Source organism: Ipomoea nil, unplaced genomic scaffold (assembly GCF_001879475.1).
Source record: "Ipomoea nil cultivar Tokyo-kokei standard unplaced genomic scaffold, Asagao_1.1 scaffold2647, whole genome shotgun sequence".
Classification (NCBI taxonomy): Eukaryota; Viridiplantae; Streptophyta; class Magnoliopsida; order Solanales; family Convolvulaceae; genus Ipomoea; species Ipomoea nil.
This window is the reverse complement of record NW_017619075.1, coordinates 2,142,653-2,154,825: the sequence shown is the minus strand read 5'-3', so window position 1 is coordinate 2,154,825 and position 12,173 is coordinate 2,142,653. Positions and strand designations below refer to the sequence as shown.

The 12,173-nt window shown below is 33.2% G+C and overlaps 1 protein-coding gene and 1 long non-coding RNA gene across 2 annotated transcripts; one reads left to right on the top strand and one right to left on the bottom strand.

Moving 5' to 3' along the window:
- Positions 1 to 2,402: 2,402 nt before the first annotated feature.
- Positions 2,403 to 5,168, bottom strand: LOC109154399. Its single transcript, XM_019302200.1, has 3 exons — positions 5,156 to 5,168; positions 4,769 to 5,048; positions 2,403 to 2,976 (listed from the first exon to the last, which is right to left on the bottom strand). Exons 1-3 carry the CDS (start codon positions 5,166 to 5,168, stop codon positions 2,403 to 2,405), a joined length of 867 nt encoding a protein of 288 aa, XP_019157745.1.
- Positions 5,169 to 8,199: 3,031 nt separating this feature from the next.
- On the top strand, positions 8,200 to 8,562 carry LOC109154508. Its single transcript, XR_002049730.1, has 3 exons — positions 8,200 to 8,265; positions 8,297 to 8,374; positions 8,483 to 8,562. It is a non-coding gene; the product is annotated as an uncharacterized LOC109154508 (long non-coding RNA).
- The last annotated feature ends 3,611 nt before the right edge of the window (positions 8,563 to 12,173 follow it).

Below are 12,173 nucleotides of genomic sequence, written 5' to 3'. Positions count from 1 at the left end.
AAGGTGGCATGGCGATGACGGTCTGGACTCTGGAAGTGGCGTGGCTATGACAATCTGGATTCTAGAGGTTGCGATGGCAGTTAGGAGGTGTCGTGGCGATGACGAGTTGCGTCGTCGGTAGGTTGTGAAGTTTCTCCGAAGTCGCGACTCGCGATGACTAGGTCTGGGTGTCGATTAGAAATGTTTTAGGAATTTAGTGATTTAGATTTTGAGTTCAAAATTTTAATTTTTAATTGTTATTTAACTTATTTTTATATATTATAATATAATTATATTATAGTATATATTGTATGGCTTGCGATCGGGGAGGTATTTGACAATGTTGCACCGTGGTCTCTTTTCTTGAAAAGTTGGGATGTTGTTGCTTATGAAGGCAAGCTTGTTGTTATAAACTAAGATTGAGTAGGGCTCTGATACTCCATTTGAAATTGAATTGGGTCATGGCTCTGATAGTCTACTTGTAATTGGACCAAATCCTCGCAACTAAAGTAAACCGAACAAGCGGGCTTACGAAAACTTGAATGCCACCAATACCCATAACAGGCTCTGATACCATGTTATAAATTAAGATGAGCTTGGACACCACCAATACTCATAACATGCTCTGATAGCATGTTATAAACTAATATTGGGTCAGGGTCACTCAACTAGGCTATAATGCATATTGGTCAAACCACACTAAAAGATTGAATCTAACCAATTAACTAATCTAACCATGTCTTTATAAACTCATATATCCTCTATTATTTTATCAACAATGCATATAGCCTTTGGTGAATCTCTCTTTGTCCTTATAACTTATCATTCTTGTTGTTTTTCAAAAATACATATTGAATTGTTGATTGTTTAGCTTTCTCATAGTATGAATGCATTAATTGTGTGGGTAGATGTATTTACAGGGACGGAGGCAGAGGGGGGCAAGGGGCAGCTGCCCCCCTCACCCCAACCCCACCCCATATATAACATTTGTATGTATATATGTATATATATAGTATATGTGTTAGTATTAGTAAAAAAAAAAAATTAGTAAATGTTAACAAGCAGGGAGTTAAAGTAGTTGGTAAAGCATGTGTTTGTTAATGGAAAAGGTTTTAGGTTCAAATCTTTGCATTAACATATTTTTGAATCCTTCCCCTATGGCCACTTTTTTAATATTTAATATATGTAATTTATAATGTGTTTTCTATTCAAATTATTTTATCAAATTAATTATGTTTCATATTATGTTATGAATATTTTTATAAAGTTTTGATGTGTTTTATTTTTCGCACATATCCAACAATATTTACAATTATATTTTTTAAGTAATGATTATATAAAAAAAAAATCTTAGGAAATTTATTTATTTTTTAAAAAATTATCTCTTTTGTTTTAATATTTCGCTTTTACTGGAAAAAATTTCTGAATCCGTACTACTTCTTCGCCCCCCCTCAATCGAATTTCTGGCTCCGTCCCTATGTATTTATACATACTAGTATTTGCACACGTGCTATACACGGAATATATTTGTTATAATATATGAATTATAATTTGCTTCATATTCGATAGTGTAAATTTTGACGTTGAATTAAGGTTTGTACTAATGTTTCGAAATTGAATGAATTGGTCTCATTATCTTTATGTGTAGTAATTTATTTATAGAAATTTTTGTAACGGAATATCTACGTAATATGTAGATATGTAACAATTTTATTATATTGGTACATGCAGAATAGATAATAAAACTGTTTAGAATTACACATTGTTGAAAATCTCATTGTAGACGACATTAGTAGTAGTAACAGACGTTTGTCCATCCTCGTCTAGAGCTAAAACCTTAAGGCCATCAGGATGAGTGACTCAGGAAAAAGCCACGTACAATTGACCGTGATTAAAGACTGGTTTTATCAACAATAAGCCAACTTGAGTTAGTGTTTGACCTTGACTTTTGTTGATAGTCATTGCATATGCTAGCATCAACGGGAATTGTTTACGCTGGAACTTGAACGGCAATCTCGTATCAGAAAGGGGTGAGAGACATTTGTGGTATAAGAACTTTGGTTCCTTGCTGCATTCCATTAACTATTCTTGCTTCGACAATATGATCCACTAATCTTGTAACGATGAGGCGCGTACCGTTACAAAGACCAAGAGAGTGGTCTATGTTCCGCAGTAACATATCAGGTGCACCAACCTTTATTCTCAATGAATGATTAGGAAGTCCAGACAATCTAAAGCTATTTAAAAATTCAGGAGTATGTACTTGTGAGAGATTATCACCATCTGATTCTGCTTACACAAAGAGTCACAGCTTAAATACGTCCGACCTTCTGCAGTGTTCATGTCACACATATACTGATTAATTTGATCAACAACATCTAAAGTAGGTGAGAGGATCGCTCGTCCTTCTAGGTGTGACTCTTCTAGCATTCCATACTTCGCCATTGGGAAGATGCTTTAACTATAGTTGCAATTGGTTCAGGTTCACGCTTCAACATAAACCTTAGTGGAATATCGATCTCAAACAATCCATTGTTTACAAACCCTGTAATCCCATCTCTGATGTTTGCAATCCATATTGAGAACCAATCAACCGTCTGTCTATCTTCATTTGAAGCTAAGCTCAGTAGTCTCAAGTTCTTCGTGAGCCTCAATACCTTGCAATTCCTCCAGAGGTATGAAGAATTAATAGTGGCTCCTACAATCATTGGTCTCGTTGCTTTTGGAATAACTGGAAGAATCTGTCTAAAATCACCGCCCAATACTGCTGTCTTTCCACCAAATATTTTCTGATCACTACTAGGTACAGTGAATCTCAATATATCCCTCATGGTTTTGTCTAAAGCCTCAAAACAGTATTTGTGTGTCATCGGTGCTTCATCCCATATTATCAATTTGCACTTGATTATAAGTTCGCAAAGGTCACTGCTTTGCGAGATGTTGCAGGTGGAATCTTCATTCACTGAGAGTGGTATAGCAAATCGAGAATGCGCTGTCCTGCCACCCGGCAATAGTAAAGATGCTCAGGGCCGTCCATGGCCATGTTTGGCCAGGGCATGCGCACAGGGCCCCCAAATTTTGGGGGCCCCAAATGTATGTATGTACTTACATTATTACATACACTAGCTAGCAACAGTGAGCATATAGCTTTTGTGCCCCCAAATTTTTGGGGGCACTTTTATTAAAAAAAAAAATTATTGTATATTTATGTTTTATATACTAGTAATTCACCCGCGCGATGCACGGGAAAAAATGATGTTATTATAAATATAAATAAAAAAATTCAAAAAAATAAAAATATTTTAAATTGTTTAATATAATAATATTTTTGAGCTTCAATCGGTCAAGTATTTATTGTTTTTATAGAATAAAAAATTACAATTAAAATTAAAATTAAAATTATGTATGGTTAATATAATCTCTAATTATGTACATATTCAAATAAACTTATAGAGAGAATTTACATAATTACATTGCTTTTTTATTCTTAATTGTATTTCATCTATATTATAATTTTCACAATACGAATAATAACTAAGATAATTACATTTAGAAAGCAAATTTCAAATTTTGTATGAGTAAATTTAAAATAAATGTAATCCTTTGTTATGGGGGAGAAAAAATAGTTTATTTTATTTTTCAAATGTTGTGCTTTATATATATATATATATATATATATATATATATATATATATATATATATATATATATATATATATATATATATATATATATATATATATATATATATATATATATATATATATATATATATATATATATATATATATAGTAAAGGATGTCGTGACTATTTTATAATAATTGTAACAATAATTACTCACCAAAATAATAATTGTAACATTAATTACTTCCCAAACCATATAGCTTTATTATAGTTAAGATTAGTGTTGGTTTGACTTATGTACGAAGAAATTAAGACGGTCTAAAATTCTAAAAAGCTTACCTTCCTAATTCCAAAGAATTTGATTTACATATAAAATTATAGTTTACTATAATTTATAGGAATTGAAGCGGTCCTATTTGACTATTGTAAAATTATTATATATAAAGAGTCAAAATTTACTATTATTCCTATTATATTGCATACACGCAAGATTTGTATTCACAACGCAGAAATTCGGTCTAATTCATTAATTTGAAGTGCGTTATTTGTGTATTTTACATTCTCAATTTTTTTATTCTTCACGGATGGAAGTGTGTAAGTTAAATATTTTAATTCTTTAATTTTATTCATAATTTTTAAATTAGTAATTCAGTTAGGAATTTAATTTTTTGATAGGTGAATAACAATATAATTTCTTGTATTTTGATGCTACAATTGCAATATCAAATAGTGTTGACTATTTGCATTACTGTTGTTTTATGCATAAAAAAGTTTTTAAATTTGAAGTTGTTGAAATCTTACTTACGATCAAGTATATTGTAAGAAAGACTCAATAGATTGGTGATTGATTTTACATCTAAATATGTCCGAAGAAGAAGAATGTCACTTTTAATTTCAATTGAAAATTAGAATGATAAATTTTTTATAGAGTATTATATATTGTGGTACTATACAATATAATATATCTTTTATATATTTACAATTATACAAAAATGGGTCATCTTGAATTTTCGCACAGGACCCAATTTTCTTAGGAACGGCCCTGAAGATGTTATTCCACTTGAAGCAACGTTCAGAACAATATCTCCGCGGCTCCTTATCTTTGAAGATAATGTTCTCCAGACGAACGTCTTTCCTGTTCCTCCGTAACCATATAAAAAAAACAATCCGCCTCCATTAGAATCAATATCATTAATAACAGAGTTGTAAACCACCTTCTGTTCATCCGTCAATTGAGTTACCAATGTTTCATGCTCTACCTTCAATAATTCATTATCGTACGCCAACTCTTCGAATCTCAACATGTTTTCTGTCAATCCAATGTTGTTTTCTTCTGGAATCGGCATTTTCGGATAGTCGCTCAGGCTCTTCCCCCACAAAGACAGTAACTTCTCCAACTCGACCAGAGCAAATTGTTGTTTATCGTATTCCGATAACAACAAATCTGCATTGTTTAGAAACGCAACGAAAACATAATCAAAGAATAGGTTTTTGTATTAATCATGAAAAGCAAATAATAATGTTCAATAAATAGATTGCATGTTGTTTTACCTGGATTATGCATGAGACGTCAACGACGAAACTGTGCATCCTCAGCAAGAAATTGCCAAATGGCATTCCACACCACCTCGGGTCTAGTGATTGAACTTGAAGTGAGCAACGTAGCAAACAACCTTCGCAATGCAAACGCGGATGCCCAATAACTGGATTCAGTAATACCGTCGATGTACTCCTTGTAATCATCTAATAATCCATATTCATAACACGCATCCCTAAATGATTTGTGAATGACCCCCCAAACAGTTCGAATATCCTCTTGGCTTGAAGGTCCACGTATGATATTTAAAAGGCATCTTAGATAGTATAATTCTCCACACCTTGGAGGAACATAGAACAATCGTCCTATGGAGAATCCTTTCTTCCTTGGATGCCATTCACGCAAGTCTTGTCTCCGACCATCATCTTCTCCGCCGTAGTTGTATATAATCAGAAGTCGAGAAGAGGCATCGTCTTCACTGGTGTATGATAACTGTTGGTGCCGATACTTCATTCTACAATCTCTGCAGCATCGCTTCTTCTAGATTGCTAAAGAACTCAAGGTTTTATCTATCATCTTTCGCGCACAACGCTAGAATTGTCGTTGCCTTGATCCGTTACGTTGTGTCGCCTTCCTCCTTGACCTCGGCGGTACTCCCGTCATCGCTGTTCACTTTCAGGCTCATGGAGACACCGCCTCTATGTCATCTGCAATATGAGAACCCAATATATGTATACATATATGGCTATAGTAGCATATATGATTTGGTTATATATTGCCATAATATTAGATCAAATTTTTTTTACATAATATTACCATATTAAAATAATTCTTCATTAAATGGTAGCATATATATATATTTTTTTGAATGCTACTGACTCTATTACATTGTAGTATCTGTTCAATAAATGGTAGCATATATGATTTGGTTATATTACCATAATTGTATATCACGTTTCTTCATTATCATACATAATATTCATTTGCAAATTGCAATCCGTGTTCCATATGTTATTACCATACATAATATTCACAGTTACTATAAATTAATTACCAATTAATACATTTGCAATATTCTAATTATACAATATTACCAATTAATACATTTTAAGTACTTTCCATTAAACATTTACTTTCCAAATAAAATTTATAGATTATTTGACCAAAAAAATTATAAAATATTTATTATTTAATTAATTTAGCAGGAAAGTTTGGGCGGGGAAATGATGTAAGTGTTCCATATGTTATTACCATACATAATATTCACAGTTACTATAAATTAATTACCAATTAATACATTTGTAATATTCTAATTATACAATATTACCAATTAATACATTTTAAGTACTTTCTATAAAACATTTACTTTCCAAATAAGATTTATAGATTATTTGACCAAAAAAATTATAAAATATTTATTATTTAATTAATTTAGCAGGAAAGTTTGGGCGGGGAAATGATGTAGAATGATTTTACTTTTATATATATATATATATATATATATATATATATATATATATATATATATATATATATATATATATATATATATATATATATATATATAGAGGGATGCACTCATGTGCGAATAAGTGCTCAGGAGGGAAATGCGAACGAATCAGCGTGCGACACGTGTTCAGATCTAATAACTTAAAAAAAACGCGATGACATTTTCGTAAATAATTGAACATCGAAGTGCAAGTAAAATCACTTACAAGTGCATCTACTTTCACCTATAAGTGCATGTAATTTTGCCTTGTTAGCATTCACTTTCCGCAAACATTCATGCATCTGGGTGTGCTTATAACTATATGTGCAACTATTTATAACTATAGGTGCAACTACTTATAACTATAGGTGCACCTACTTTCACCTATAAGTGCATGTAATTTTGCCTTGTTAGCATTCACTTTCCGCAAACATTCATGCACCTGGGTGTGCTTATAACTATAGGTGCAACTACTTATAACTATAGGTGCACCTACTTTCACCTATAAATGCATGTAATTTTGCCTTGTTAACATTCATTAATCTGAGTTCAGCGGGTAGTAATACCCCTGAAAACCACTCGCAAACATTCATACACCTAGGTGCAACTACTTATAACTATGTGTACAACTACTTAGAATTATAGGTGCAACTACTTAGAACTATAGGTGCAACTAAGTATTGATGCTCAGTGTAAATTTTTACTTGCACCTATAATACATTTTACATGTACTTGTAATACATTTTACTTGCACTTCGATGTTTAATTATTTACGAAAATGCCACCGCATTTTTTTAAAAAATCAGTGTTTCTCATCCATTAGATCTGGACACGTGGACGAACAGAATTCATTCCTATTTCGCGCCTGGGCGAAGCATTCGCACCTGAGTGCGATTATATATATATATATATATATATATATATATATATATATATATATATATATATATATATATATATATATAGGATTATATTCAAATACAAACAGGGCTTAAAATACAAACGTGTGGATTCGTTAGGTTCGTTGGATCTTGGGATTGGATGTCCAGGATTTGTTTAATTATTTATGGTGTTTTTAATGATGCGGTCAACTGTTTTATTTTAGGGGGGTATTTTTGGATTTGTAACTAGATTAATTCCTACACAATTACAATCACGTTTAGAATTTCGCGTGTTTCCCGGACTCTCTCTCGTTTTCTTCTCTCTGCCAATGCTCTCCTCCAACACCGTCGATTCACCGTCTTCCTTAGCAGCCGGACAATGGTCGCGGGATTTAGGTCGAGGTATTTTTGCCCTCTTTTCTCCTTTTGCGATTTTTTTGCTCGTTTTAGCATCTGTTTTGTTGGGTTGTTGCTCGCTTGTTGGGGGATCGGGTGGTTATGCATGTGTTTTTCCCGGCGAGTTCTGTGTTGTTGGTGGGGGGTGGCTTACGGTAGTCGACTGTGGGATTGGGATAGCGGACCTCGCCTTTGGGCAGTGGTCGATGGCGAGTTCTGTGTTTCCATTTTTTTTTTTTTTTTTTTTTGGATGAGTTTTCTAATTCATCTGATATTGAACCACGCAATTATAAATGACTTGTTATTGCTAAAGGATCTCTGGGATTTTTTGTTTCTTAGGCTTGAATTCTAGGAGAAAGTAGAGATGTGAGATTCACCAATATACCAAGTTACTGACAGTTTCCCATTGGCACAGTTGAGGAATACCACATTGTTTCCCGAAGTTTGGACCTGGTCAAATTCAGCAGGTAAATCCACTACAATTGTTTTCGATGAATGAAGTTACGATAGTTCCAAATTGTGGTCACTTTCTCAATGTTAATTTTGACTCTTAAGGATGTTTGTATTGCTTACAGCATGGATTTGCAAGGAATGTGGACTGGTCGCTTGTTAATTATGAAAATGTTGAAGGAAATCCTATTATTACTGTCGAGCCGAAGGATTTTTTTTTTTGGGTTTTGCATACTAGTGTGCACACCAGCACTAACCATCTCATTTTGTAGCATTATTGAACCACACAATTACAAATGTCATCTATGTAGAAGTGTAATCTGTAATTTAGAATGAATATATATATATATATATATATATATATATATATATATATATATATATTTAAAAGTTCAGCATCCGCCTAAGTAGTTAAGTTCATAATTACACTGCCTATTGCCTAAGTTCATTTTGTTACTGTATTAATCAACTAAATGCATTTAGCTGTGTGCATACATGGGTACGGCCGTGTGCACCCTGCTGGTTCTTTTTTATTTATAAGGGAATGAGGATACCCACATACACAACCTATTACATAATGACACCATAATCGCCTCCACTGAACCTTAAACCATCCACCTCCCACATAAGGGAGCAACCAGGTACCAGTGGACCACAAGGTCCTTGGTCACCCCGTTGGTTCTAACCGTACTACTTATTACTAATTATACTATCATTTTGGGCACTGTATGCACATGCCCTCATATCAGTTTGCACTTGCAAACAATAAATGCGTTACTCAATTCATATATATCAAAACTCATAGCACCAACTGTAATCTCTGTTTTAATTAAATTAACAACCAATACTTCTGAGTACTCAAAAAAAAAAATAAAAAAAAAAATCAACCAATACTTTAACTCAACACTTCACAACCTATTTTTAATGTGTGTACACATATGTCTGTGTGATCCCTAATTATTATCTATTAGACCAATTTTGGTTTCAATTTATGTCTGTGTCTTAATTCGTTTGGTGCGCGTGTGCGTATTGGTGTTGCTATGTGTGCACTTGTCCTCAATTACCTGTGCAATTTTTGTTCTGGATTGTGTGAATGGTACCCATTTTTCGTGTGCGCACCGGTGTTAATATGTGTGCACTCATAGCTAAATAACTTATACGTTTCGTGCTCATATTAATACGGATTAGATCTACACGTGTGCACCAGAGTATATGCTTTTGTGATCCCTACTTATTATCCATTACACCAATTCGCTAGTGCCCAGTAATTATTGCAGTAATAATAACAATAATATTTAAAGAAAATATAATAGTAATAGTAATACTCAAAACAAGAATGAGTGGGTAGTAGTGCCATTCCAATTTTACACGGTACGTGTGCACGGGGCTGGTGAACCATGAGCACACTTAGCAAAATAAAAATCACACTTTGGAAAACTTCGTATGTTTACTGGGTGTCGTATGCAAGTTCAAATAAATTTAGCACCCACTCTATTAAGCAGACCATTTCGATGGTGCCCATAAATAACTATAATAATTATTACAGTTAACTTAATAACAATATTATTAATAAAAATAACAATTGTAATACTAAAAATAATTATATTCCTTCTTCTAAGCTGTCAAAATTCTTGCCCAACATATGGTGTGCTTTTGTCTTTGCAAATAGGGAACCACTGTTTCGTCCCATCTGGTAGTACGAGCACGTCGCAGTTCGTAGTTCCTACTCCAATATGGTCTCCGCCTGTCAATGATCATTGTTATTGCGTTACCATTGATGCTCAATAAGCCACTGGCAACAGTGATTGTGGTGCATAGAGTTAGGGAAAAAAACATGGCACTAAATTCCTTACAAATATGCTATACGGCATCTTGGGATATATGTGTGCACATCCGCCTAAATACGTGTGCACGGGACACTAAGGCGTGGTGTAAACAGCATTATTATAATCAGTATTGCATACGCATTATTATAATCAAACGTGCAAATTTTCATAAAGAATGTGTATGCACACCCTATGAATTCTGTGTGCACATGCTGTTTAAAATGTTCCCCCGCCTCCTCAAAACCTATCATGCGGTTTTTACTCAACATTATCATTACACCTAAGCTACCAGTACCCACCCTTGTGTGATATGCTTTACGTTTGACCCCCAAAAAACAAATTTAACCCTTACACATTGCATAGCATGCATAATTACGGTGTAATTACCTGCGTTTGCACTGTTTGTTGAATCTGGGTTGGCATCATAATTCCTTTCGTTTCTGTCGTTCATGTTACTTGTGTCAATGAACGTTGTTATTGCGATACCATTAGTGCTCAATAAGTCACTGCCAACAATGATTGTATAAAAAAAATGCAAAGACTTTGCTACAAATCTGTTATGCGGCTTCTTGGGCCATATGGGTGCACAGCTTCCTAACTGCGTATGCACGGGGAACACTGCCGTGAGGGATACAGCGTTATTATAATCTAACTTCCATACGCGTTATAATTAAACTCGCGAACTTGAATAAGGAATATGTATGCACACACTATGAATTCTGTGTGCACGTGCTGTTTAAAATGTTCCGCCGCCTCCCCTAACCCTATCATGTGGCTTTGTATTCACCATTATCATAAACCTCGGCTACCAGTACCCACTCTTGTACGTGTGATATGCTTTACCTTTGTCCCCCCAAAACAAATTTAACCCAAACAAATTACACAGCTTTCATAATTACTGTGTATTGACGGTGTAATTACCTGCATTTGCACCATTCGTTGATTCTGGGTTAGGAGTATAATTCCTTTCTTTTCTGTTGTTCATGTTGCCTGTGTCCATGGGGTCTGTGATGACTGCACCTCGATGAAAAAGTAGCCGGCGTTCTTTTGTTTAAGTGGAGTTGTTGCTATTCATGTATCCAACTCCTACCGTACTTAAACCTCTAAATTATTGCTTAATATACTAATGATTTTTATTCCTTATTTATGTAGTATACTCATTCCCATTTTTGCCCTTATTTACCGTAAAACTGAATCTTTAATCAATTTCTCCCATTGCATCTAAACCATCCATCAAAATAGATCCTATGGCTAAATATTGTCCTCAATTTTGTATTTTAAGAGGGTTTGCATGTGAATGCAACCCTCTATATATATATATATATATATATATATATATATATATAGATTTTACGTGAATTGGAAGTGTAAACTATAAATTGTCTTTATAGATTTGTAAATATGTGAATTTCATTTAAAATAATTTACTTATTTGACATGTAAAATTAAAAATGGTAATATTGGCATGTAAATTTATTTAAAATAATTTACTTTTCAAATTCTTTTGACAAATTCGAATACATCCGAACTAAACCAACCGAATCAAAAGTTTGTAAAATTTGACCGGTTTTGATTTTTGTTTTTCTTTCTTTTAAGGATTGGATTTTAATCTTAAAAATAAACAATAAAAAATCAACAGGTTGCTTTGTTGCATACCCCAACCGCCTGAACCCGCTCAATGTAAAATCTTACTCAAAATGAATAATGGATGAATTCTAAATTGATTATCAAAGTATATTAATGAAGTTTTTTAAAAAATAGTTTTGAACAGTTTTAAAGTAACCTTTGTGAAAAACACATGAGTTTGCATTAGTATAAATACGTTTTAGGCCCTGTTTGGTAAAATAGGTAGACTATCAGCTAATTTTGACTTATTTGACCACTATTATCTGTTTGACTCGGTTAAACAATCAATATGAGTGTTTGATTAATTAGCTTTTGTATAACTTATTGCTCCAAAATGCTAAAATTCAAAAAATTGTTCAAAGTA

Excerpts from the sequence above, each read along its gene's own strand:
- LOC109154399 (XM_019302200.1), bottom strand. Across the intron at positions 2,977-4,768 it reads GATTCTAATGGAGGCGGATT|GACAGCGCATTCTCGATTTG; the intron begins GTTTTTTTTATA and ends GCCGGGTGGCAG.